General features: G+C 37.6%; 1 protein-coding gene across 5 annotated transcripts in view; it reads right to left on the bottom strand.

The window, feature by feature from the left end:
- Positions 1 to 25,109, bottom strand: part of CEP112 (centrosomal protein 112) — a 471,778-nt gene that overhangs the window by 300,850 nt on the left and 145,819 nt on the right. For all 5 annotated transcript variants that reach the window (XR_007131880.1, XM_047758132.1, XM_047758130.1 and 2 more), the window contains exon 18: positions 13,364 to 13,499. Coding sequence is in view for 4 of the 5 variants with exons in the window: in XM_047758132.1 (XP_047614088.1) it covers positions 13,364 to 13,499 (136 nt within the window). In the remaining variant the exon portion in view is untranslated. The remainder of the gene's footprint in view (positions 1 to 13,363; positions 13,500 to 25,109) is intronic.

The following is a 25,109-nucleotide window of genomic DNA, read 5'->3' on the forward strand; positions in this document are numbered from 1 at the left end:
GGCATTCCCCCAACGGGCCAGGGCTATTCCTGATTAGCCTTTGCGCATCATGCTATCTGGAGGAATCCTCCATATCTCCCCTCATCTAAACAGTCAATCTTCAAGGTCGACTCAAGCCTCCTCTCCTCTCTGAGGTGTTCTTTGATCCACCAACAGACATAAACATCTTCCTTTTCTCTGCAGTCCAGGACTTAACATCTTTCTTTTCCCAGCACATTACTTTTTTTCTCCATAGGATGGAAGGGTTTTAAATATGTGGGCTTTGTTTATTCATCTACATCATGAGCTCCCAGATAAAAGAGACTATGACATATAACTATTTTACTGTATCTTAATTATTAACTAATTGCCATAGTATGCAGAATAAGTATGTTATTAAATTCTTAAGAGTGAATTGAGGGTAGGTAGACGCAAAGGAGAAAAAGAAAAAAGAAGGTAAACCAAAGGGGAAAGACCTGATTTATTTAGTACTTTAAAGACAGATCTTTATATGAAATTAATTTTTTGATTCTTATTCTATTTCAGCACAGAATGAATACTAAAAATAAATAATAAATATGAAAATATTTTAAATGAGCTTTGTGTATACTCAAGATTGTAAAAATATAGAATATCTTCCTTCAAAAAATAGAATCATTGGAGTTATCTGGTGGCTCAGCAGGTTAAGGATCTGTCGTTGTCACTTCTGTGGCACGAGTTCAATCCCTGACCTGGTAACTTTCTGATGCCATGAGCATGGTCAAAAGGTAGAATTATCTTATACAATCAAAATAGGAGTTCTCGTCCCCATCGTGGCTCAGTGGTTAATGAACCTGACTAGTACCTTATGAGGACTCGGGTTCAATCACTGATCTCACTCAGTGGGTTAAGGATCCAGTGTTGCCATGGGCTGTGGTGTAGGTTGCAGACACAGCTCGGATCTGGCATTGCTGTGGCTGTGGCATAGGCTGGCAGCTGCAGCTCCGATTCAACGCCTGGAAACCTACATATGCTGTGGGTATGGCCCTAAAAAGACAAAAAAAAAAGGAAACAATTTAAAACAGGTGAAAAGACCTTTCATAGCTAAACAATAAGAGAAATTCAGAGTAAATAATAACTACTATAAGAAAATGTTATTTTATACTGACCGAAAATGCAAGACCCCATTCCATTCTCCTTCCACAATCTAACAAAAAAAAATTTTTTTTAAAGTCTTATAAATACTTGAAGTTTGTGTAGAAACACAGGGTTCTCAGTTGCCATGGATACGAAAGATTCTGCTTGATCATACATCATTCCATATTCCATTTAACTTCAAGGAAAAAAAAAAAATCCCAAAAACCAAAAAACCTCTCCTTTATTGTTTAACTCTGGCTTCCAAAAAACATAACAGTACAACTGGGTGATCAAATTAGGAGTACGAAAGGGCATGGGTGTATTTCTGTGAATGTTTAATGTTTACAGGTAATAACGAGAGGTAAACAAGGGCCTTGGATTTTCCTTATATGGGGCCTCAAGCACCACTTTAGCTAGATGTAAGAAAAAACCCAAGTATCCACAGCTTAAGCAACATAAGCCCTTATGTTTTCCTCGTGTAACAAGAAGTTCAGAAACAGGTTGCTACATCGGCAGTTCAAAGACATCAGGGTTAAGGTCTCTGCAATTCCACTTCCCATAATGGTGGCAAAATGGCTTCGGTGGTCCTGAACATCTGGGAAAGGAAGGGCAAAGGGTAAAGGGGGAGGGAACAAGGGCAAAAGGCCCATATCAGCTGAGTTGAAAACCCTTTTAAGGGGCTTTCCTTCAAGTTCCTGTCAATAGCAAATTAATTATGCTGTTTGAATCTCATTCACTAGAACTGCATTAAAAGCCGAATTCCATCTGCAAGGTAAGAGACGGCAGTTTGAAAACTGTGACTAATGTTGTCCTAAATAAAATCCAGGCTCTACTGTACAAGTAAGAAACTCGGAATGGACATTGGACCAACATCTAGCAGTCTCTGTCGAGGATGATCATAGGAAGTCACTGCTCTTTCTCTAGAAAAGTACTCTTGCGATGTTATGTTGGGAGTAATCTGACATGTCTAATTCGTACCAGACAATTACAGGATCTATTAAAAATATACAATTCAAAATATATTTTGTATTTAATACACATTTATATAAACTATAAGAAACCATCCTTCAAATATTTTTCATATATATATAGATAGATAATTAGAGAGATAGACAGATATAAATAGCAGAAAGACAAACAATTATTTCTGTGCTTGGTTAAGAGTTGGTAGACATAGACACTACTTAAGAAACTATGTAAGAAAATATCCTTAACAGAGAAAATCAATTAACACAGGTCTAATGCCTATCCTTTTCTTACTGATCTGTAGGAGTTCCTCATCCACTCTGGGTGTAAAACTTTTGTTCAATATCTGAATTGCAATTATCTTCTCTAGCTCTGAACTCACCCTTATGTTATCTACGGGTCTCTTGATGAACAGAAGTTTTTAATTTTAATGAATTTAATTTTGACAATATTTTGGGTTTTTATGATTTTGTGTTTCCTGTTTAGGACGTCTTTGCCTAGTTCCTACATTTTTTTCAGGGGGGAGTTTTATTGTTTTACCTGTCACTTTTCATCTACAAGCCTGGGATGCGATAAGGGAGGAGCCTCTCTTTTCCATCTGGCGGTCCAGTGGACACAGCAGCACTTACTGAACTGATTCGTCTTTCCCTGCTGTACAGCAGACATGAAGCAGATTGACATGAAGCAGACTGATCATTTTATGTGTGAGTCTATTTTTGGTCTCTTTCTTCTAAAACACTGATCGTCTTTGTGCCAAAACCACATTCTGTTAATTACTATCCCTTAATATTAGGCTCAATATCTGGTGGTATACGTTCCCAGTTGTGTTCCTGTTTCAGATTGCCACAGCTCTCCTGAGCCCTCTCTATTTTCACATAGATGTTTTAGAATGAGCCTACAGTTTCCCTCACTGCCCCGCCCCACCCCCTGCAAAAAGCACGGGGTAACATTTTGATTTTAGAACTGTGTTGATTCTATAGATTAATCTTGGGAGAAGTGACATTTTTATAACATTGAGTCTTCAAATTTATACACATGATACCTCCCCCAGTTTGCCTAGGTCCTCTTTGGTTTCTCTTAGTAATGTCTCCTAGTTTACAAAACAAAGGCTTTGCATTTCTTTTGTTAGATTTAGTCTTAGGTAAGTGAAGCTTTCTGGTACCATGGCATCTTTTGCAAACTTTACTATTTGTTGGCTGCTAATTTGTAGAAATAAAACTGATTGTATATCTAGTCTTATATTTAGCGACCTTTCTAAATTCATTACCAATAACATTCTAACATGTGGAGTTCCCGTCGTGGAGCAGTGGTTAACGAATCCGACTAGGAACCATGAGGTTGCGGGTTCGGTCCCTGCCCTTGCTCAGTGGGTTAACGATCCGGCGTTGCCGTGAGCTGTGGTGTAGGTTGCAGACGCGGCTCGGATCCCACGTTGCTGTGGCTCTGGCGTAGGCCAGTGGCTACGGCTCCGATTCGACCCCTAGCCTGGGAACCTCCATATGCCGCGGGAGCAGCCCAAAGAAATAGCAAAAAGACAAAAAAAACAAAACAAAACAAAACAAAAAACATTCTAACATGTAAACATCTGAGAAATTCATAGTTATACAAATATGCCATAATTGCAGATAAATGCCTCATCTACTGGGCTACCTCGGATATCCCTCCTCTGTCGTCTCTTAATGACCTATTTCTCCCACTAGTTACACCACCAATTAGAACCACACACTGCTATGCACTGATCCATCACACAAGCCACAAATACGTCTTAATAATCTCTGAATTCCCAGAATCTAGAACGACTGGTATAGAGTAAGTACTCAACTTTTTTATAAATGAATGAAAAAAGAAATCAAGTCTGTTGAATCCTTGACCAGTAAGTCAATAAAACAGTTAAGGCATTAAAAAATAGTAATGTCACTATTTTCACAATTAATAACCCTTCATGTCAGCCAATTAAAGGAAGAGTGATATATTCCCTGATCCAATGTTCTCAGCACATTTTTTTGACTTACATTTCTTCTGCAAAAGAGATCTGTCATTGATGAATATTATTAGGAAAAAGTTTCACTTACTACTCTAGTAAGCATTTAAGGATGAAAGTTAAGATTTCTTTTAATTATTTCTTTTTTTTGTTTCATTTTGTTTTTCAAAGCTAAATACTTGTACATATCCTTTGGATGTTATCATTTGGAACTGATTAATCAGCACGATAGGCTCCATTGAAACATTCAAATATAGTTTCAGAATTTTACCTCTCCTACCTAATCTCATTTAAAGATAAAATTTCAAATATTAAAAGGGTAGACAGATTTCTCCATTATCATCAAAACGCAACTGGGAGAAAATGCGTCTATTTACATTGGATCTTTTATTACCTTAAAACTGGTCTGAAAAACGTATTTAAAATTACATGAACCAGCATGACCCTGGAAGGACAAGGACAAAGGTGTAAGTTGGGAGGAATAGTCTGCATGATGATCCTCTCTTGCTTTAAGTTTGTTATCCATCTACACTTGCAAAGGAACAAATATATTTCGATGGCATTGCTCCTTCCTTATAACTTGAGAAAGTCTTCATTAATCTGACAGCAGTAATGAGATGGTGAACCAAACATATAATCCCTAAGAGTGTAAGAAACTGCTTATCAGTTTCAACTGTACTAGCCGCCAGAAGTAACCTCACTAGTCAATAGCAGTGTTTCTGAATTTTGTTTTTATGGCAAACCAGTGGGTTTTCCAAGCATAAAGCTAGTATCATGTAGCTGATGGCTGCAACGAAAAAGGAATAGAATTCAAAGCCAGATATTTAGCAGCAAATACCACTTAATGAGGATGTATTTTCAAGAAGAGAAAAATTAACTAGAAAAGTCAAATGGTTAGTGGAAGCCCCAGGAGGAAGTAGTTAGCTGACATTCATTCAGTGGGTTTACAAGATGAAAAAGTTTCACTTTAGAGTTGCTGCCAATACTTCAAAAAACATAGCTGTCTCTTTCAGTCATTTATTTGTCTCACCAAGAATAGGTAAATATAGAACACTATTTCTTTTAAAAATACAATTATATACATATATACATATACAAAGAAATAATTCTAATAGAGTAATACATTTTCACAATTAAAATATGTATATTTTACACAACTAATTGCTGACAGCTAACGTGTATAATGGATTTCGCCACTGGAGTAAAAACTAGGTTATTTAAGCAACCCTAAATGAGATAAAAAGTTCTTCAAAGTGAAAGAAACAGTGTGTAGCAATTTTTTAAAAAAGTTTAAGTCTGTTCCATTTTCTCTCATGGGCCTCATTTTTGAAACAGCAATTCACTTTCAAAAACAAACTCAAAGCTTTTATTTTTTAATTCAAATTCCCATTGTCTGCTATCTGCAGCGGTTTCCAAATGGAAAAAGATGCCCTAAGCTCTGCTGGCTTTTTACACAAAGGATTTCAGTGAGAAGAGAAAAGAGCAGTTCAAAACAATAGAAAAAGAAAATATAGACTACAGAAAAAAATCTGCAAACATGAATCTCCAAATAATGAATCTGCTGATTGATTTTCTTTTAGAATTGGAGCTGTATCAGATTCACACCTTTTAATCAACTGATAATCTGGAATAGAGGATACCTAATTTACCATGTTTTGACATATATATTCAATGTGTTAAATTTGCCACATGAGAATTATTTTATTTGCAAATGAACCTTCCTATATGGTTTCAATTATAAACGGGGTGCCTTAGTATTATAACCATACCAAAGGTGCTTTCTCTGTTTCAGAAACTCAACTGCACATACAACTACTTATGTCTGAAATCATGGAAGAACATTTGTCCAGCAGAAACAATCACAACATTTCCAGTTCATCAGCTATCACTTTTCATTGAGTCTGAATCTAGCACCACTGGACAAATCAGTGAGGACGGCTCACAGGGATAAGACACAGGTGCGGGGTGCATGGGGGAAGAGAGAGGGCTCCATGTATCTGTACATGTTTCAAAGAGGGTCCTTCACTGGATCATGTGACCAGTCCACTGAGATATGATACCTCGAAGGTAGGAACACATGAACTCTTAAGGTCGAGAAATGAGAGAGTCAGATGGTGGGCAGAACTGCTGAAGAAAGACAGAGGACAGGCTATGAACCTGGCACAGAACAGAGCAGTCAGATATGAGGGTGGGTCGATCAAAAGAGTGATTTCAGAATCAACTGCACAAATACTAGCTTTCATCCCTGGCTTTCCTTATTTTGTGGTGGTCTTACTTCGTGGCTGCATAGGGTTCTTAATTTAATGATTCCTTTTTTTTTTTGCTTTTTAGGGCTGCACCTGTGGCATATGGAAATTTCAGGTTAGGGCGTCAAATTAGAGCTGTTGCCTCAGGTCTATGCACAGCCACAGCTACGCCAGATCCGAGCCGCATCTGCAAACTACACCACAGCTCATGGCAACCCCTGATACGAGCGAGACCAGGGATCGAACCTGCGTCCTCATGGATGCTAGTCAGATTTTTTTTTTCCGCTGACCCACGACGGGAACTCCCAATGACTCCTAAGACGGCGTTATCTCCAGGTTTTCAGTTCTGCCATACAACTCTGAGACTTTTTTTTTCTTTAAAAAAAGATCAATTTTTACATTCTCTCCAACTTTTTTATATATAATTTCTGATTTTTTACTATGAATAAAGTTTTACTACTATCTAAAGTTACTACTACTGAGTTTTCCAACCCATGAGCATAGAATAGCTCTCCATTTATTTAGATCTTTTAAAATTTCTCTCAGCAATATTTTATAGTTTTCAATGTGTAAGTATTCAAATTGTTTGTTTATTTGTAAATATTTTATTCTTTGGGATGCTATATCATTAAATTTTCTTAATTGCATTTTTAGATATTCCATTGTTGAAGCATAACTAGTACACTGAAGCATGAATGAATTTTCTTCTATTGATCTAGTATCCTGCAAATATGTTTAAATCATTTATTAGTTCTAGTATTTTTTTTTTAATGAATTTTGGCCATACAGAATCATCATACTGAAGACATCTGCACTTCTTCTTTTCCAATCTATATATCTTTGGGATTTTGTTTTATTTTGTTTTGGTTTGGTTTTGTTTTTGACCTTGTTGGAGACCTGGCTAGAGCCTCCAATACCATGTTAAATGGATGTCACAAAAACAGTTATCTTATCCTTGTTCTCAGGAGGAAAAGCATTATGTCTTTCAATATTAAGTATATTAGTTTAAGGTTCTCATAGATGTTTATTATTGGGTTAAGTTCACCTCTAGTTCTAACTTGCCAAAAATTTTTTTTAAATCATAAATGCTGTTGAACTTTTTCAAATGCTTTTTATGACTCTGTTGAGAAGACGGTGTGGTTTTGTATTTTAGTCTACTAATATGCTGTATGACAGAAGTTGATTTTTGAATGTTAAAACCACCTTGGATTCCTGGGATAAATCCCACTTGATCCTGGTGTAAAATCATCTTTATGTTTTCAGACTCAGTGTACTAAAATATCATTAACAGTTTTTGTGTCTACAGTGATGACAGATAATTCTCTGTAGTTTTGTAGTAACTTTGGTTTTGATATTAGAGTACTACTGGCCTTAGAGAATGAACTGAAAAGGAATCCTTTCTCCTCAATTTTCTGAAAGAGTTTTCAAAGCATTAAAATTATTTTTTCTTTAATATTTGATGGAACTCACCAGGGAAACCATTTGGTACTGGGTTATATCCTTTAGAAAAGATTTTTAATTGCTAAATAAATATAATTATTACGAGACAATTCAGACTTTCTATCTCTTCTTGAGACAGTTTTAGTAACTTGCATCTTTTGAGGAATTTGTCTACCTTACCTAAGTTGTGTAATTTGTTGGCATAAAGTTTTTAAAATATCAATTTATAATTCGTTCATTTTGTATAGGGTTGATAGTGGTGTCCTCATCACTGGCACTGTTTCTCATTACTTTGCGGGTTTTTTTCCCATCCTTCAAGATAAATTTGTCAATTTTTAAAAATCTTTTCAAAGAACCAACTTTTGGGATCATTGGTTTTCCCTATTTTAATATTTTCTACTTCTTTTTTTGCATATAAATATAATATATATAACTATATAATTGTATATATATATATATATATAATCCCCTTTTTTTCTGCTTCCTTGAGCAGAAACTTGCTTTTATTTTGCTGGTTTCTTAAGCTGAAGTTTAGGTTACTGATTTGAGAACTTTCCTTTTGACTACAGATGTTCAATGCTTTAAAATTTTCTGTAAATACTGCATTAGCTGCATTCCAAAAATTTTGATATGCCATATTTTCATTTAATTCAGTTTAAAATATTTTAAAATTTTCCTTGTGAGAGCTTCTTTGACCCAGGAGTTATTCATAAGTGTTACTTAATTTCCAACTATGTGGGGATTTCCCAGATTTCTTATTATTGCTTATTTCTAATTTATCATCATAGGGTCAAAGAACATATTTCGTATGATTTTTAGTCCTTTTAAAATTTATTGAGAATTGTTTTGTGGCCAAGCATATGGTGTATCCTGCTGGAGAATGTTCCATGAGGGCCTGGAGTCACTGGGTGGAGTGATTTAAATCACCATCCAAGTGTCAGACTCACTCCTGAGTGGCACAACACAGACTCAACACAGCCACGCAAAGGCTTTGGGATTTAGCTGAAACCGAAACCCACCCACAGAAGATGAGACCTGACTTTTGCTCTGAAACAAATCGGGTTGATAATCTGCTTAAAGAAAAAAACAAAAACAGAAGCCCTGACATAATATAGGGAATTCTAAGTCACTCAGAAAGTACACAACATATAGTATGTACTCTTTGTTTTTAACTTCTTTCAATCAGCAGGGTTTTGAGACTCATCCATGTTGTCGTGTGTATCAACAGTTCATTCCTTTTAATTCTTGCATAGTATTCCATTGTATATACCACATTTTGATTGTCCTTTCAATTTCTGAGGAACATTTGGGTTTTTTGAGTTTGGAGCTTTTGTGAATGAAGTTGCTGGCAATTTGAGTACAAGTCTTTGTCTGGATATGGCTTTGTTTCTCTTGGTTAAACACACATGAATGAGATGGCTGACATGTATTCACCTGTGTTTAACACACAGGAGAAATTCGCAGTTTTTCCACCAGCAGTGTAGAAAAGCTCCACTTGACCACACCTTCACCAGTATTTGGCACTGTCAACCAATCTTTATCATTGTAACCATTCTACTGAGCATATAGTGGCATTTCATTGTGGTTTTAATTTGCATTTCCCTGATGAATGATGATACTGAACATCTTTTTATGTGCTTATTGGTCTTCAGTGAAATGTCCAAATACTTCGCCTATTTTTAACTTGGGTGTTTGTCTTATTATTTAGTTGTAAGATCCCTTTTATATTTTAGATGCAAGTTTTTGGAAATATTTGTGAATCTTCTCTACCATTCTCTGGCTTGCCTTACTTCCTTTTGTTGTTTTTTTAATGATGTCTTTCAAAGAACAAAAGTTTTTCATTTTGGTGAAGTCCAATGTAGCAATTTTAAATGAAATTTAATTTCTAATTTTGCTAAGCATTGTGGTAAAAAAAATTATGTGCTCTCTGTCATGTCAAGTTTTGGAAATATATTGAGGGTTTCTTTATGGTCTACTGAGTTTTATAACCATTCCATGGGAGTCAAAATTTAACATGTCATATTTAAAGTGTAGAAAGTAGAAATATAGCTGCTTTATAAACTGCTAGTTAGACCTCCTATTTGTTTAGGTTTTGCTCCCCCCACCCCCGCACTGTCAAAGATAGAGAAAAATGTATTAAAGCACCCCCAATGTTTCTATGTCTTTCTAATACTTTTTCATAAGTACTCTTGGCTTCAGCATGCAAAAATATATTCCTTTATCCAGTTAACTGACTTATAGTGTTAATTTATGTAATAATATTAAATTCTTTTTTTTATTCTGAATACAAGTGGTAAAATATATTATATATACATAATTTTGTGTAACTTTTAGTTGTATCTTTTATAAATAGCACATATACTCAGATTTAAATCAGCTAATAATAATGCTTTTATTAGAAGATTTTTCTACTATTAAATTAATCCATTAATATTTAAAACTACAATTACATACTCTGTCTTATTTTGGACATTTTTTTCTGTTCCTTTGGTAATATCTGAAGTTTTGCTTTTATTTTCTCAAGATTTTATGAGAATTTAACACCATGTTAATTTTATTAATGCCTATGTTTACACAATTAAATATTTTAGGAGTTCCTGTCGTGGCGCAGTGGTTAACGAATCCGACTAGGAACCATGAGGTTGCGGGTTTGATCCCTGGCCTCGCTCAGTGGGTTAAGGATCTGGCATTGCTGTGAGCTGTGGTGTAGGTTGCAGACGCGGCTTGGATCCCGCGTTGCTGTGGCTCTGGCGTAGGCCAGTGGCTACGGCTCCGATTCAACCCCTAGCCTGGGAACCTCCATATGCCGTGGGAGCGGCCCAAAGAAATAGCAAAAAGACAAAATAAATAAATAAATAAATAGTTTAAAAAAATTATTCTACAATTCCCTAGTTTTAAGAATTCTCTGAATCTCACCTATTCAGGCAGGGTTTTAGCATACTGTGCTCAACTCCCAGCTCCCTATCAATCTACTTCTTAAACTTCACTAACGTAACCTAGGTATTTAGACTAAGTTATTGCTATCAAATGTGTGTTTTCTATATTAGATACCTTCTTCAAGATTCAGTGACCATGAGCATTCTATTTTATAACTAGAGGTGCAACAATTAGTTAATTTTGTTTTTATTTTTTTCAATTCCATTGTTCTCTACTCAGCCTTTAAAATTATGGTTCCCTCCTGTGTGGGATATCTTCATCCTTGAATTGGTTGATGTCTTGATATAATTTTTTCCAGGAAAGAAGCAAGCACTATACATCATGTGAGCTCTTACTAAGAACATGTTTTTCTGCTGATTTTGTAAGTGAAAACCTCCTTGGTTATGTATAAAATTGGGTCACAACCTCTTTCCTTCAAAACTCTGAAGCATTGCCCCATTATTTCTCTAATTTCTTTGAGAGTTTCATCCTGCTTAGAAACTTGTAAGATTTTCATTTTGCTCTTGAAGTTCAATTCTTTTTCCAGAATGTATTCAGATTTCACTGCATTAATTTTACTTAATATATGTGGTCTCTTTTGTATAGGTCATGTCCTTTTTTTAAGGTATTACTTTTCTGAGTTTTTTTTTTTCTGAATTCTAAAGTGGATTGTTTTCAGAAGTATGCTTTTATTGTGACTGCTGAATGCAATCACCTTTTTCTTGTCCTACAAAACGCTTTCACAAGTCCCATGTTGTTTGCTTGTTTCCCCCTTCACACCCATAAATTTTGTGATCTGCTAATATTACATCATTGGTCCCAAGAGGTGCATTTATTGAGCCAAAGGTGCCTGTCATGCTCTCTGCTTTTGTCAGAAAGCTATACTGTCAGATGTAGCACTTCCAAATGCCCCCTTTTTAGCCTTCTTCACTGTGTACTTAAAACTTCTTGCCAGGGGCCCCTCCTTTAATATTTTCTGTATTCCTTTAAACTTTAAGCTGATCAAAGAGTTTCCTATGCTGCTCCATTGCACATTTGGACCAGATATACTTTCTTGGGTCTGGGCTCTGATCATAGCAGGGAGTTGGGAAGATAAGCACATTCATGCAGCAGAGATTGAAAGTCCCCACCTTCCAACCCAAACTCTCAGCAGGAATCTAGCTTTTGCCCAAGGCAGTGAGTGGAGAAACAGAGAGAAGGGGATCTCAAACCTTGCTCTCAGGACCCGTATTCACACAATCTGAATCAAAAAGTAACAAGAAAGCACAGTTCCAAACTGGTAAACCCTACAGGGCTCAGTCATAAAACCCTGAGTGAGGAATTTTTCTACCAGTCAGGGATGTTTCTACCACCAGTGTGAGTTTGGGACTCCTAAGGAAGATAATTCCAGCTGAAAGTGAAATCACAATCAAGTACTGCAACATTTTTCATAATCAAAAAACCTGAAAATAAACTAAATACCCTTGAAGAGGGGCGCTGATAAATAAAATATGGTATATTCATATGATAAAACACATTCAGTATTAAAGACCGCACAGGAGTTCCTGTTGTAGCTCAGCAGTTAAGGAACACGACTAATATCCATGAGGATGTGGGTTCGATCCCTGGCCTGGCTCAGTGGGTTAAGGATCTGGCATTGCCATGAGCTGTGGTGTAGGATCCCACATTGCTGTGGCTGTGGTATAGGCCAGCAGCTGTAGCTCCAATTGGACCCCCAGCCTGGGAACCTCCATATGTCGCAGGTGTGGCCCTAAACAGACCAAAGACCAAAAAAAAAAAAAAAAAAGACTGCACAAAATCAACGTTGATAGGGTGTAAATATATAAAATTCAATGTAAAAGAGCAAAAAAGACTAACATAAAATATGTAGTTCTTATCAAACTTAAGAAAACAGAAGCATAGAAATTATATATAAGCATAAAATTATATATGCATATATGTAAGAAATAAGCATATATAATCCATATGGACATTATATATGCATACGTAAGTATAACATACACTGAAATAACAGACTAACACACTTGTCATGGGATTTTACCTGCAAGCTGATCCATGTGCCAAAGAGAGACACATGCTGGCCATCATCACATTTGCAGACAAGGACTTCAAAATGGTTATTCTGCACATGGCATTAAGGATGAATGAAGGCGTCCTCAGGGAGGACGCACCTTCTTGTCCACTGCTCTCTCTCCACTCGTGGCCCCAAGGAGCTACCAATCAGAGCCGGCCCAGCAGCCCAGGGGGGCAGAGAGCAGGCCCTCCGAGACACACACCACAGCCCCTTCCTTCCTCATGCTCTGCCGGCTGAGCCTCTCACTGGGGCTCTTGTTATCAGCTGCAAGGAGCCCCCCTTCCTTCAGTCTTTTTTTTTTTTTGTGGCCATGCCCATGGCATCCGAAAGTTCCAGGACCAGGGATTGAACCCAAACCACAGCAGCGACCTGAGTCATAGCGGTGATGACACCAGATCCTTAACCCACTGAGGCACCAGGAAACTCCAGCCCCCTCTTCCTTTGAGGCTCTGGTGGAGGTGGGTGTCCTCCTCCTCTGCCAGGCCTAATACTCCTTTCTCATTCTGAATCCCTGACCCAATTGTACAGCTAATTCTGACAAAGCTTTTTGAACAAGTAAATACATTACTGTCATATTTGAGATCAGGATGTACCTTCCCACTGAGAGAATGACTTTCAAAAAAGATGGCAAAGTGGCCTCCTCACCTGCTCTTTCATTTCAGCGTAGACTTTCTCTGAGTTCAGTTCCACCTGCCGCTTGAACTCTTCCAGAGCAGCGTCTGCCTGCTGGGCCTGCAACCTCTGAACTTCAGTCACCCGAGTGAGCTGTTCTTCTTTTTCCCTGGAAAAGTTCAGAACAGCTTCAGAGTTTAAACAGAAAGTAAAAGAACTTGGCTTGAGTCAAAGAACAATATTTAAGCCTCTGTAAAATAAAATTCAGATTTCAATTTTTTGATCCAAATTTTTATAAAACTTTCCTTTAAAAAGTTGACAATAATATAATTTGTCTGAGGGAAAAAAGGACGTAAACACATAATATGTGTTCTGATGAGAACACAACTACGTTTGATGATTTCTCCCAAAACAAAACTGTTTACGATCGTTTATCTCCAGCAGTGAACGGATGAATATTGGAAAGGTAATATATCCCTGTGATGGTATATTTTTCAGCCCCAAAAGGGAAAGGTATTCTGATGCATGAGCCTTGAAAACATCATGCAAAGTCAAAGAAGCCAAACACAAGGTCACATATCGTATGATTCTATTTATGAGAAATATCCAGAAGAGATCACCTCATAGAGACAGCAAAAGTAGATTAGTGGTTGTCAGGGGATGGGAGGACAGGGAGAATGGGAAGTGATGCCTCAGGCATGTGGGATTGCAGGGGGTAGTTTTTGGTGATGAAAATGCTCTGTAGATAGGGAGTTCTTGTTGTGGCTCAGCAGTAACACACCCGACTAGTATTCATGAGGATGTGGGTTCGATCCCTGGCCTCACTCAGTGGGTTAAGGATCCGGCATTGCCATGAGCTGGGGTGTAGGTTGCAGATGCGGCTCTGATCCCATGTTGCTGTGGCTGTGGCTGTGGCTGACAGCTGTAGCTCCGATTCAATCCCTAGCCTGGTAACTCCACATGCCTAGAAAGCAAAAAAAAAAAAAAAAAAAAAAAGATTGATAAGAAAATGTGTTACCTCTCCTTCCCTTTGTAAAGAAATACAGAGATTCTTCACAAATACACCTGTATGCCCAAGCTTGGCGCATCTGAAAATAAGGCAACTCCCCATGTATGGGCCAGAAGAACGAACTCCGTATCCACCTTTCCTTTATTTTTCATTGCTAAGTACCACTTGTACTTGTGTCTATATATTCATACTATATATCTTCTATCTGAAAATGAAATAATCAATATGTCTCTGTGATAAGCTAAGCAGTTTTTCCACTAAGGAGTTTTTCTTCTATGTCTTTGTTTCACAGGTGAAGCTACACCTACAGGGTTGAATCCTCTGCCCCAAGGTGTGGAGGCCCTGCATGAGACCAAAGCCACCCCAGATCATGCTCATGCCAGATGAAGCTCGTGGTTACTGCATCCTACAGAAGTGTGGCAGAGACAGCAAAAGTAGATTAGTGGTTGTCAGGGGATGGGAGGAACTTTTTCACAGTTTTTCTTCAAGTTATCCATGTTAGTTGACTATTTAACAGGACATGAAAATCTTATAGTCTTCCATGTCTCCTACATGTGGTTAAATCAAAATGTCTTTAATGTTCACTGGTTGCCAAATTCCAAGACTTTTATATTAGTGATGCTTTTTCTTTGCAACTTAATGTTAATATTAACTCTTACAGTGATTAATAACTGGATGTCATACTGAAGACTGACTCAAGGGACATCACCACACGAAGGACTGAGTACTTGGAGTTCCTGTCGTGGCTCAGTGGAGACGAATCTGACTAGCATCCATGAGGACACAGGTTTGACCCTTGGCCTTGCTCAGTGGGTTAAGGACCCGACGTTTCTGTGAGCTGTGGTGCAGGTCACAGGTATGGCTCAGAGCTGGCGTTACTGTAGCATAGGCCAGGGGGTAAAGCTCTGATTCGACCCATAGCCTGGGAACCTCCAAATACTGAGGGTGTGCCCTCCCCCCAAAAAAGACTGAGTGCTCTGATAGCTATAAAGAATTTTATTTGGAGCATTTTCACCCTTCTTATATGATTCTACTCAAGGAGAAGAAGCCTTGAGTTGAATGTAGAATTTCCCTGATACAAACATTGAATATTTGTTTGAATATTCAAGTATGAAAACAAAATAAAGTCGTATAAATCATATTGGGTACCGTGGCCTAGCTGTTGGTTGGCAAATGTGATGGACAGTTGTCCCAGATGTTTGATAGACATTTGCTCTGCTTGATGGACCCGGTGGATGGGAAGAAGTTGCCTAGAACGCCCTATTAAAAGCGGAAAGGCCTCTGGGGTGAAGACTAATGTCCCCGTGATGTTAGCTGGGGCTGGGGTTGGGGTTAGAAAGAGGAAGAGCTGCTTCTCTGCCATACTCTACAGTGACCTGTTCCTCCTATGTTACTCTTTAATTTTTAAGGCCCTCCTCAACATCCTTGAGAAGACTATTTCACAATTCGGATTACAATTTCTCAAAGGTTTACCACAGCTTGCTCAGTCTGTCTGATATATAGAAAAGAAAGTATATTGGACAGTATTTGAAAACCTGAAAAATTTAGTTATCATAGAATTTCAAATTATGCACCATTAATTAGCCAAAGGAAAATTCTGCTAACACATTTTATAAGAATTTATGACTTACAAATGAAATGCAACCTTTGTTTTAGGAATGTTGAAAGTAAGTCATTTTACAATTTTTGTCCAGTAATTCACCTGAGCTATTTAATTAATGTAAATTCTTCCAATGTAACAGGACAAATACTTTCTCTATATTATCTCATTCTTGGGAGTTCCTGTCATGGCTCAGCAGAAACAAATGCAACTAGTATCCATGAGGATGCAGGTCGATCTCTGGCCCTGGCCAGTGGGTTAAGGATCCCGCGTTGCCATGAGCTGTGGTGTAGGTCACAGACGCAGCTCGGATCCCGCGTTGCTGTGGCTGTGGTGTAGGCCGGCAGCTGTAGCTCTGATTCAACTCCTAGCCTGGGAACTTCCATATGCAAGGGGTGCAGTCCTAAAAAAAAAAAAAAGAAAAGAAAAGAAAAAAAATTTTAAATATATATTATTTCATTCTTACCTACCAAGTTTATCACTTACTTAACTAACCTATGACCATATACATCAGTCATAAACTTTAGCCATAATCAGCTATAGATTGAGACCACCATTAAAAATACTGTTTGTTAAATAATAATGCACATTGCTTTTAATTGATCATTTCTAGCCTGATTTACAAATAACAAATATCATTTTATATTAAATAGCAAGCACAGGGAAATGTGTGAAAACTTCCAACTTGTTTTCAGTCCCCCCACACCTACAAAGCTAATTCAGCAGTAAAGCTAAATATCAAAGAAGGCATCACCCAGTGTAAACCAACGTTCTGTCTAGTTAAACCAGGACAAATACACTGAGCTCCACTGATATTTAGAAATCTTCTGTCTTTAGTATAACAAGTATCTGTCTTTATTTGAATAGATGTTCATTTCAATGAGGGGTCCATTATAATTTCTATCAAAGGAATGAAATAGAAATGAAAATTTTCAGCACTTGAAAAAGAAAGGTCTGCTTTTTACCGACACAAGAACAGTATTTCCTTTTACCATGATTCCAAATAGTGTGTCCTGTAAGAAGAAGAAAAAAAAATGTGACTTTGAAGATTATTTTTTTCAGGGGAACTAGTTGTGAGGCAGAGTGTAAATGCATCACTCAAATGCCTTAAAGCTGGGCCTCCATGAAGATAAAAAGGTGGGAAGAAAATTTGCTTTTTAACTCTGATTTATTTATAAAATGCAGTAAATTTTCCTCATCTGAGTACATAAAGCATAAAGAAAAAAGAAGCTGCATTCTTATACAGCCACAAGCCAGTTCATATTAAACGATGTTCTGAGGTACATGATTATTCCAAAAAGGCAATAAAATGTAGGAGACTAATAGATGGCAATTTAGTATTTCTTGAGCTTTATTTAAGAGCTAACATTTATATGTACAGGCCAACCTTAATTTGAAAATCTTCCCTTTGCACATTTCTGCACCAGTGCTTTTGATAATGATGGCAGCAATCCAACGTATATTTATAAGGCTTCACATTACAGTATACTTCATTTGCTGCCAGCTTGGCATCTCCACTGGAAACTCCAAGAAAAACAAAACAAAACAAAAAACTTCAAACGCGTCTGAAAAACAGCTAGAAGAGTCTCCATTCCCTTTCCAGCTGGGCTAGAAAACAAGACTTTCAAGCAGTTATATCATCTATATTCATGGCTGCTATTGGTACTTAAATCGATTAGAGTGAGTCAGTCAAAAACATTAAAATACAACTATGACTTTAAAGGCACTAAAAATAATATCTTTCACTAAGCATGATAAATGAATAGACTTCCTTGGCCTCTTCTTCACATGACTGGTAAAACTAATGGTCTCTGAAAAATCCTTGTTAAAAATGGTAAACACTATAGATACATCTAAACATTGGATACTTCAAGAGTCAGAAAGGAATATCAGTAAAATGGAAAGTAAGAGTGGTCTTAATATTTAAAAGATGAAAATACTCCTCAAATTGATCCATAGACTCAACACAGCCCCTGTCAAAGTCCCAGATGGCATTTTGCTGAAATTGACAAGCAGATCCTAAATTTGTATAGAAATACAAAGTACCCAGAATAGGCAACACAATCTTGAAAAAAGAACAAATTTGGAGGACTCACATTTCTTGATTTAAAAACTTAACTACAAAGTTAATCAAAACAGGGTGCTACCAGCATAAGGATAAAGATAAAAATCAATGGGGTAAGAAAAAGATCCCAGAAATAAACCCTTATATTGATAATTAGTAGATTTTCAGCAAGGGTACCAAAGTAATTCAATGAGGAAAAAATAGTCTTTACAACAAATGCTGCTGGATGACTAGATATCCATATGCAAAAGAATAAAGCTGAATTCCTTCCTTACACAATACACAAAAATTAACTCAAGATGGGTCACAGACATAAATGTAAGAGCTAAAAATATAAAACTCTTAGAAAATATAGGAATAAATCTTTGTGACATTGAGCTAAGTCAAGCCTTCTTAGATATAACACCGAAAGCATAAACAAGATAATGAAATATAGACTAAGGCAAATTAAAAAACTTGTACTGCTAGGGACATTATCCAAAAAGTGAAAAAAAAACCCACAAAATGAAAGAAAATATTTGCAAATTATATATCTGAAAAGAGAATCGAATCAAGAATACATAAAGAACTCTGACAAATCAATACTAAAAAGATAAAAACACAATTTAAAAATAGGTGGAATGGAAGTTCCCACATGGCTCAGCAGGTTAAGGGTTCAATCCCTGGCTTTGTTCATTGGGCTAAGGACCTGCACTGCCACAAGCTGTGGCATAGGCCTCAGCTGAAGCTCTGATTAGACCCGAGCCTGGGAAATTCCAGATGCTTCAAGTACAGCCATAAAGAGAAAATCAAAATAGGTGAAAAGAATATTGTTAAAATGGCCATACTACTGAAGTAATCTATATATTTAATGTGATCCCTATCAAATTTCCCATGACATTTTTCACAAAACTAGAACAAATAATCCTAAAATTTATATGTAACCACAAAAACCCAGAAGTGCCAAAGCAATCCTGAGGAAAAAGAACAAAGCTGGAGGCATAGCCTTTCCAGATTTCCAACAATACTACAAAGCTACAGTCATCAAAACAGCATGGTATTGGCAAAAAAAAAAAAAACAGACATATGGATCAATGGAACAGAACAGAGAGCCTAGAAATAAACCCACACACCTACAGTCAACTAATCTTTGACAAAGAAGGCAAGAATATATACTGGAGAAGAGACAGTCTCTTTAGTAAGTGGTGTTGGGAAAGTTGGACAGCCACATGTTAAATCAGTAAAGTTAGTATGTGTATGTGTCATGCCATACACAAAAATAAACTCAAAATGGCTTAAATACTTAAGTATGTTATGACATAATAAATCTCCTAGAAGAGATCATAGATAAACCATTCTCAAATATAAACTATACCAATGTTTTCCTAAGTCTGTTTCCCAAAGTAATAAAAATAAAAGCAAAAATTCATAAATAAGACCTAATTTAATGTATAAGCTTTTGAATAGCAAAGGAAACCATAGCTAAAACAAAAAGGCAACCTACAAATTGGGAGAAAGTATTTGTAAATAAGGGCTTGATCTCCAGAATATACAAACAGCTCATATAACTCAATAACAAAAACAAAGAACCCAATCAAAAAATGGACAAGAGACCTAAATAGATATTTCTCCAAAGAAAATATATAGATGGCCATCAGGCATATGAAAAAATGCTCATATCATAGCTAATTATTAGAGGAAATGCAAACCAAAACTACAATGAGGGACCACCTCATACCAGTCAGAATGGCCATCATTAAAAAGTCTACAAATAACAAATGCTTCATAGGGTGTGGAGAAAAGGGAATCCTACACTGTTGGTGGGAAAGTAAATTGGTGCAGCCACTATGGAGAACAGTATGGAGGGTTCTTAAAATACTAATTTACAATAGAGTTACCATATGATCCAGTAATCACACTCCTAGGCATATATCCAGACAAAACTATAATTTGAAAAGATACAACACCCTTATTTTCATAGTAGCACTATTCACAATGGCCAAGATATGGAAACAACATAAATGTCCATCAACAGACGAATGGATAAAGAAGATGTGGTACATATATACAGTGGAATACTACTCAGCCATAAAAAGAATGAAATAATGCATTTGCAGCAATGTAGAAAGAACCAGAGATTATCATACTAAGTGAATTAAGTCAGAAAGAGAAAGACAAATACCATATGATACCACTTACATGTGAAATCTAAAATATGGCACAAATGAAACTACCTACCAAACAGAAACAGACTCACAGACTTGTGGTTGCCAAGGGGGAGGGACAGTGGGGAAGGATGGAGTGGGAGTCTGGGGTTAGCAGATGCAAAATATTACATATAGAATGAATAACAATAGGGTCCTACTGTATAGCAGAGGGAACTATATTCAATATCCTGAGATAAACCATAATGGAAAAGAATACAAAAAAGAATATATATATATACACACAGAGACATGCATATATCTGAATCACTTTGCTGTACAACAGAAATTAACACAACATTATATATCAAGTATACGTGAATAAAAATAAAACAAAGTAAAAGAAAAAGAAAATAATTAGGAGTTCTCATCGTGGCACAGTGGAAACAAATCCAACTAGGAACCATGGGGTTGTGGGTTCAATCCCTGACCTTGCTCAGTGGGTTAAGGATCTGGCATCGCCGAGAGCTGTGGTGTGAGTCACAGACACAGCTCGGATCCTGCCTTGCTGTGGCTGTGGTGTAGGCCAGCAGCTACAGCTCTGATGTGACCCCTAGCCTGGGAACCTCCATATGCTGCGAATGCAGCCCTAAGAAGCCAAAAAAAAAAAAAAAACCAGAAAGAAAGAAAATAAGTAGGTCATGTGTTAGCCTGATTCTTCATAAATTATGTAATTTTGGCTTATATCTTTATGAATGATAACAGTAAAGAGTTTGGATTCTGTTATTTTCCTCTGAATATTACTGAATGATCATTTTAATTCTTTGTTTATAACAGTGAGTTAACTCGGCTGAATTCACACTATAAATTCATATATAATCTCAGCTCTTTCAGCCTTACTTGGACTGATGAGAGTTTTAGGGGTCAGTCAGAAATATGGACTGAGATCATACAAAGAATTTTAGCTTCCCTTCTCTGGCTCTCTTATTTCCTGGGTGTCTCTCCATCCCAGTTTGACGGTGGCTAAAATCGCACATTTTTGGAGTTCCCGTCGTGGCGCAGTGGTTAACGAATCTGACTAGGAACCATGAGATTGCGGGTTCGGTCCCTGCCCTTGCTCAGTGGGTTAACGATCCGGCGTTGCCATGAGCTGCGGTGTAGGTTGCAGACGTGGCTCGGATCCCGCGTTGCTATGGCTGTGGTGTAGGCCGGTGGCTACAGCTCCGATTCGACCCCTAGCCTGGGAACCTCCATATGCCATAGGAGCAGTCCAAGAAATAGAAAAAAGACAAAAAAAAAAACCATTTTTTCATCTGCTTTTCAAGCACCAAGATGACAAGCCTCTATTCAAATTCTAGCAGTCCCACATGGCATCGAATGCAACCAGATGAATGCTATGAAGATGGGAAACTCACCTTTCCTTCTTCCAAATGTGTACTCCCTTTCACCACCTCTTTGTGCTTACTCAATTCTCCAGGGTCTTCAGGTTGTTGTATTTTATCTTTTTTTTGGCCATGCCCATGGAACACAGAAGTTCCCAGGTCAGGGATCGAATCCAAGCCACAGCAGCAACCCAAGCCACTACAGTGACAACACTGAATCCTTAACCAACTGTGCCACAGAAGTACTCCACAGGTGGTTTTGAATTTTTTTTTTTTTGGCTTTTTAGAGCTGCAACTCTGGCATATGGAGGTTCCCAGTCTAGGCGTCAAATTAGAGCTACGCCACAACGCCACAGCTACAGCAACATGGGATCAGAGCTGCAACTGCAACCTTACACCACAGCTCATGGAACACCAGATCCTGAACCCACTGAGTGAGGCCAGGGATAGAACCTGCATCCTCATGGATACTAGTCAGGTTTATAACCCACTGAGCTACAATGGAACTCCTGTATTTTATATCTTATAAAGAGTTTATATCTGTGAGACGATCAGTCTGATTTGAGCTTAGTTGGCCATAATTTGAGCTAGAACCTCCCTTCTAGGTTGTTTTGACTGACAGATTACTATTCCTTCTTCTTCAGGGGCACAAACATCAGCTCTTCAGACAGAGTTGGTAGATACTCCTTTCATCCTTGTCAGCACTTTTTACACACTGCTACCATAGCATTTTATAATACACTGGTTGTAGTTACTGTTACCTGAACAATGAAAGTTCTCTGAGATCAGGGAAGAGAGGGTGTAGGGACAGAACAGTGTCCTCCTCTTATTTATGTTACATACCTTTAGCATTATACATGTATAGAGTCATTCAGTATTTGTTTGATAAATGTATACCATCTAGATGGAACCACGACAAAAATCACAAAACAGAGCAAACGCTTCAATCTCAGCACTGTTTGTTGTGAGGGCCTGTCCTGTGCACTGCGATGTGGCTTAGCAACATCTCTGGCCTGCACTTACTAGATTCCAGTGATAATGTCCCCATTCCCAATTCTGACAACCCCAAAATGTCCACAGACATGTCCAGGGTTTCCTGCAGTGGCAAAATCCTGCCTGACTGAAAACCACTGGGCCCAAACGTTTAGTTCTTTATCAAATTCTATGAAGTGAAAGAAGGTTTAGGTTAACACAATTGGTTTTAAAGTGTTTGTGAATTTGACTTTTTTTTTCTTTTTGGCTACATCTGCGACATGTGGGAGTTCCAGGCCACCACAGTGACAACACTGGATCCTTAACCCACTGCACCACAAAGGAACTCCATGAATTTGATTTCTGAAGAGGGTCTGGGATATTGGTAATGGAGAATACCTGCTAAAGCAAGTATCATCCAATTTCCTAGAGAACTCAAGGCATACAATGCTTATAGACGATTATAATGGTTCCACCACCAGGAATGGATCTGCTCTTAGAGCATGTGCCTTGTAGGTGCTGCTGACCTAGAGAAAGAGGACTCAGAGATAATGCTAAGAAATGCAGATGACGCTGGTGATGATGATGATACGCTCGTACAGTTCTCTGCAGTTTATGGATGTCTTCTGAAGATCAATGACTGTTAGGACGTGACCAAATAAAATTTTAGTTTTTCTAAGGTAAGTTTATAAGATTAGAAACCAATGTAGAAAAGAACTGTGTGACGGATAATGAGGAGTGAGGTACTGTTAAAAACCTCAGGGAAACCCAGAGATGAGCATATACTGAAGAAGGCCAATTCACAGCTAAGGTGACTTTTTATGGGAAAGTTTTAAGACTTAATAAGGAAATCATGCTGCCAAACATTTCTGCACTGCTCATATCAAAGACATATATCACAATTTTGAAACGTAGTGCCAGGTATTCATCGTGCCAGTCCAACTCAAAATATACAAGGACAAGTGCTATCCTGAGTCACAGAGTAGGCTGCACACATTAGATGATTAGTTAACCACTGAAGCCTAAAAAGCCAAAAATAAATACATCTTTCATAAGACACTAAAGACAAAAAGAGAATTTCTAAGGATAAGTAACAAAACTAGGTACAAAATGGCCATAGCAAACCTGAGAAGACTTTCTCCATTCTTCTAAAAGAATACAATGTTTTAAGCCTTAATGTTTCAACCTTTTATTGGTTCATTCATCAGACATTGGTGAAGATCCACTACACGTTGGTCATTGACTTATATGAAGAAACAAAGCTATATGATGTCCTCTTAGAAGCCTTCGAAGTCTTTCTAAGAGGACTCCATCATTAAAGGAAAAAAGAGATAAACACTAAATTTTATAACAAAAGTTTGAACACAGGATCTTGAAAAACAGGCTAGAGTTCAGAGAGATTTTATTACACTCCATTTAATGGAAGAGATAGAGACTGCAGAAAGTAGATCTCCCCTGTAGGAATCTCCATCCTACTACAACGAGTCAGAACAACCTTCTCAGTAATCCCCCAGGGGGGATGGGTCCACAGACTCACAAAGGTAGAGCAAACAAAATCAGCAGTTCTCAGTGTCAGAAGCAGATGAAGCACAATCCTGGAACTAACAGAATAGCACTGATACAACCTTACGCAAATACACAATAAGGTTCAATGAAACTAGGATGATTCAGGCCTGAAACAGCTAGAGAAAGGTATGTCCATGGCATAAAGGAATCCTACAGAACTCTTCCGACAAGAACGTTTTGTCGTCAATGATTTACTCTTACAAAAGCCATGACCCCAGTCGTGAAGAACCATTGGTTGAAGCAAGTTAGTCATGAATAAGAATGAAGGCTCTTCTTCAACTATCCAAAAATCTCTTTAAAAGACAAGGATTTCAGCTATAAGGTCCATAAATCCTTTGAAGTCAACTGGATTTACATCATGAGTCCAAAAAACCAATCCTGGGATCAACCTCCTAGCCTACATTCTCAGTAATTTAGTCATGTTCTAGGAGCTGAGGCAAGGGTCTCAGCAGAAAATTCTAAGACCTACTCACAGAAATGCTGCAGAAACTTAGAAGTCGTCTAAGAAATGGTTCTTATATTGGAGAAACTACAATCTGATTAAGGGAAAGAGAAAAATTCAAGAAAAAAATAGTACTGTAATATTACATATATTTTGTGACAAACTGTAAATACTATAGAAATATCAAAAAAAAAAAAAAAAGGAAAGGGGCAGTGAGAGTCCATAAGAAAACCATTCTCTGGAGTTCCTATCATGGCTCAGCAGTAAGTGAACCTAACTAGCATCCATGAGGGTGCTGCTCTGATCCCTGGTCTCGCTCAGTGGGTTAAGGATCCAGCGTTGCCGTGAGCTGTGTTATAGGTCGAAGACATGGCTTGGATCTGGCATTGCAGTGCCTGTGGCGTAGGCCAGCGGCTTCAGCTCCTATTGGACCCCTAGCCTGGGAACCTCCATATGCCGTAGGTGCGGCCCTAAAAAGACAGACAGAACCATACAGACAGACAGCAGAAGAAAGAAATACCAAAGAAAGACAGAAAGAATAGAGAGAGAGAGAGAGGATATATAGCGGAAAGAGAGAGAGATAGAGAGATCATAGCTAAAGAAATCAATAAAGACCGAAC

Source organism: Phacochoerus africanus, chromosome 14 (assembly GCF_016906955.1).
Source record: "Phacochoerus africanus isolate WHEZ1 chromosome 14, ROS_Pafr_v1, whole genome shotgun sequence".
Classification (NCBI taxonomy): Eukaryota; Metazoa; Chordata; class Mammalia; order Artiodactyla; family Suidae; genus Phacochoerus; species Phacochoerus africanus.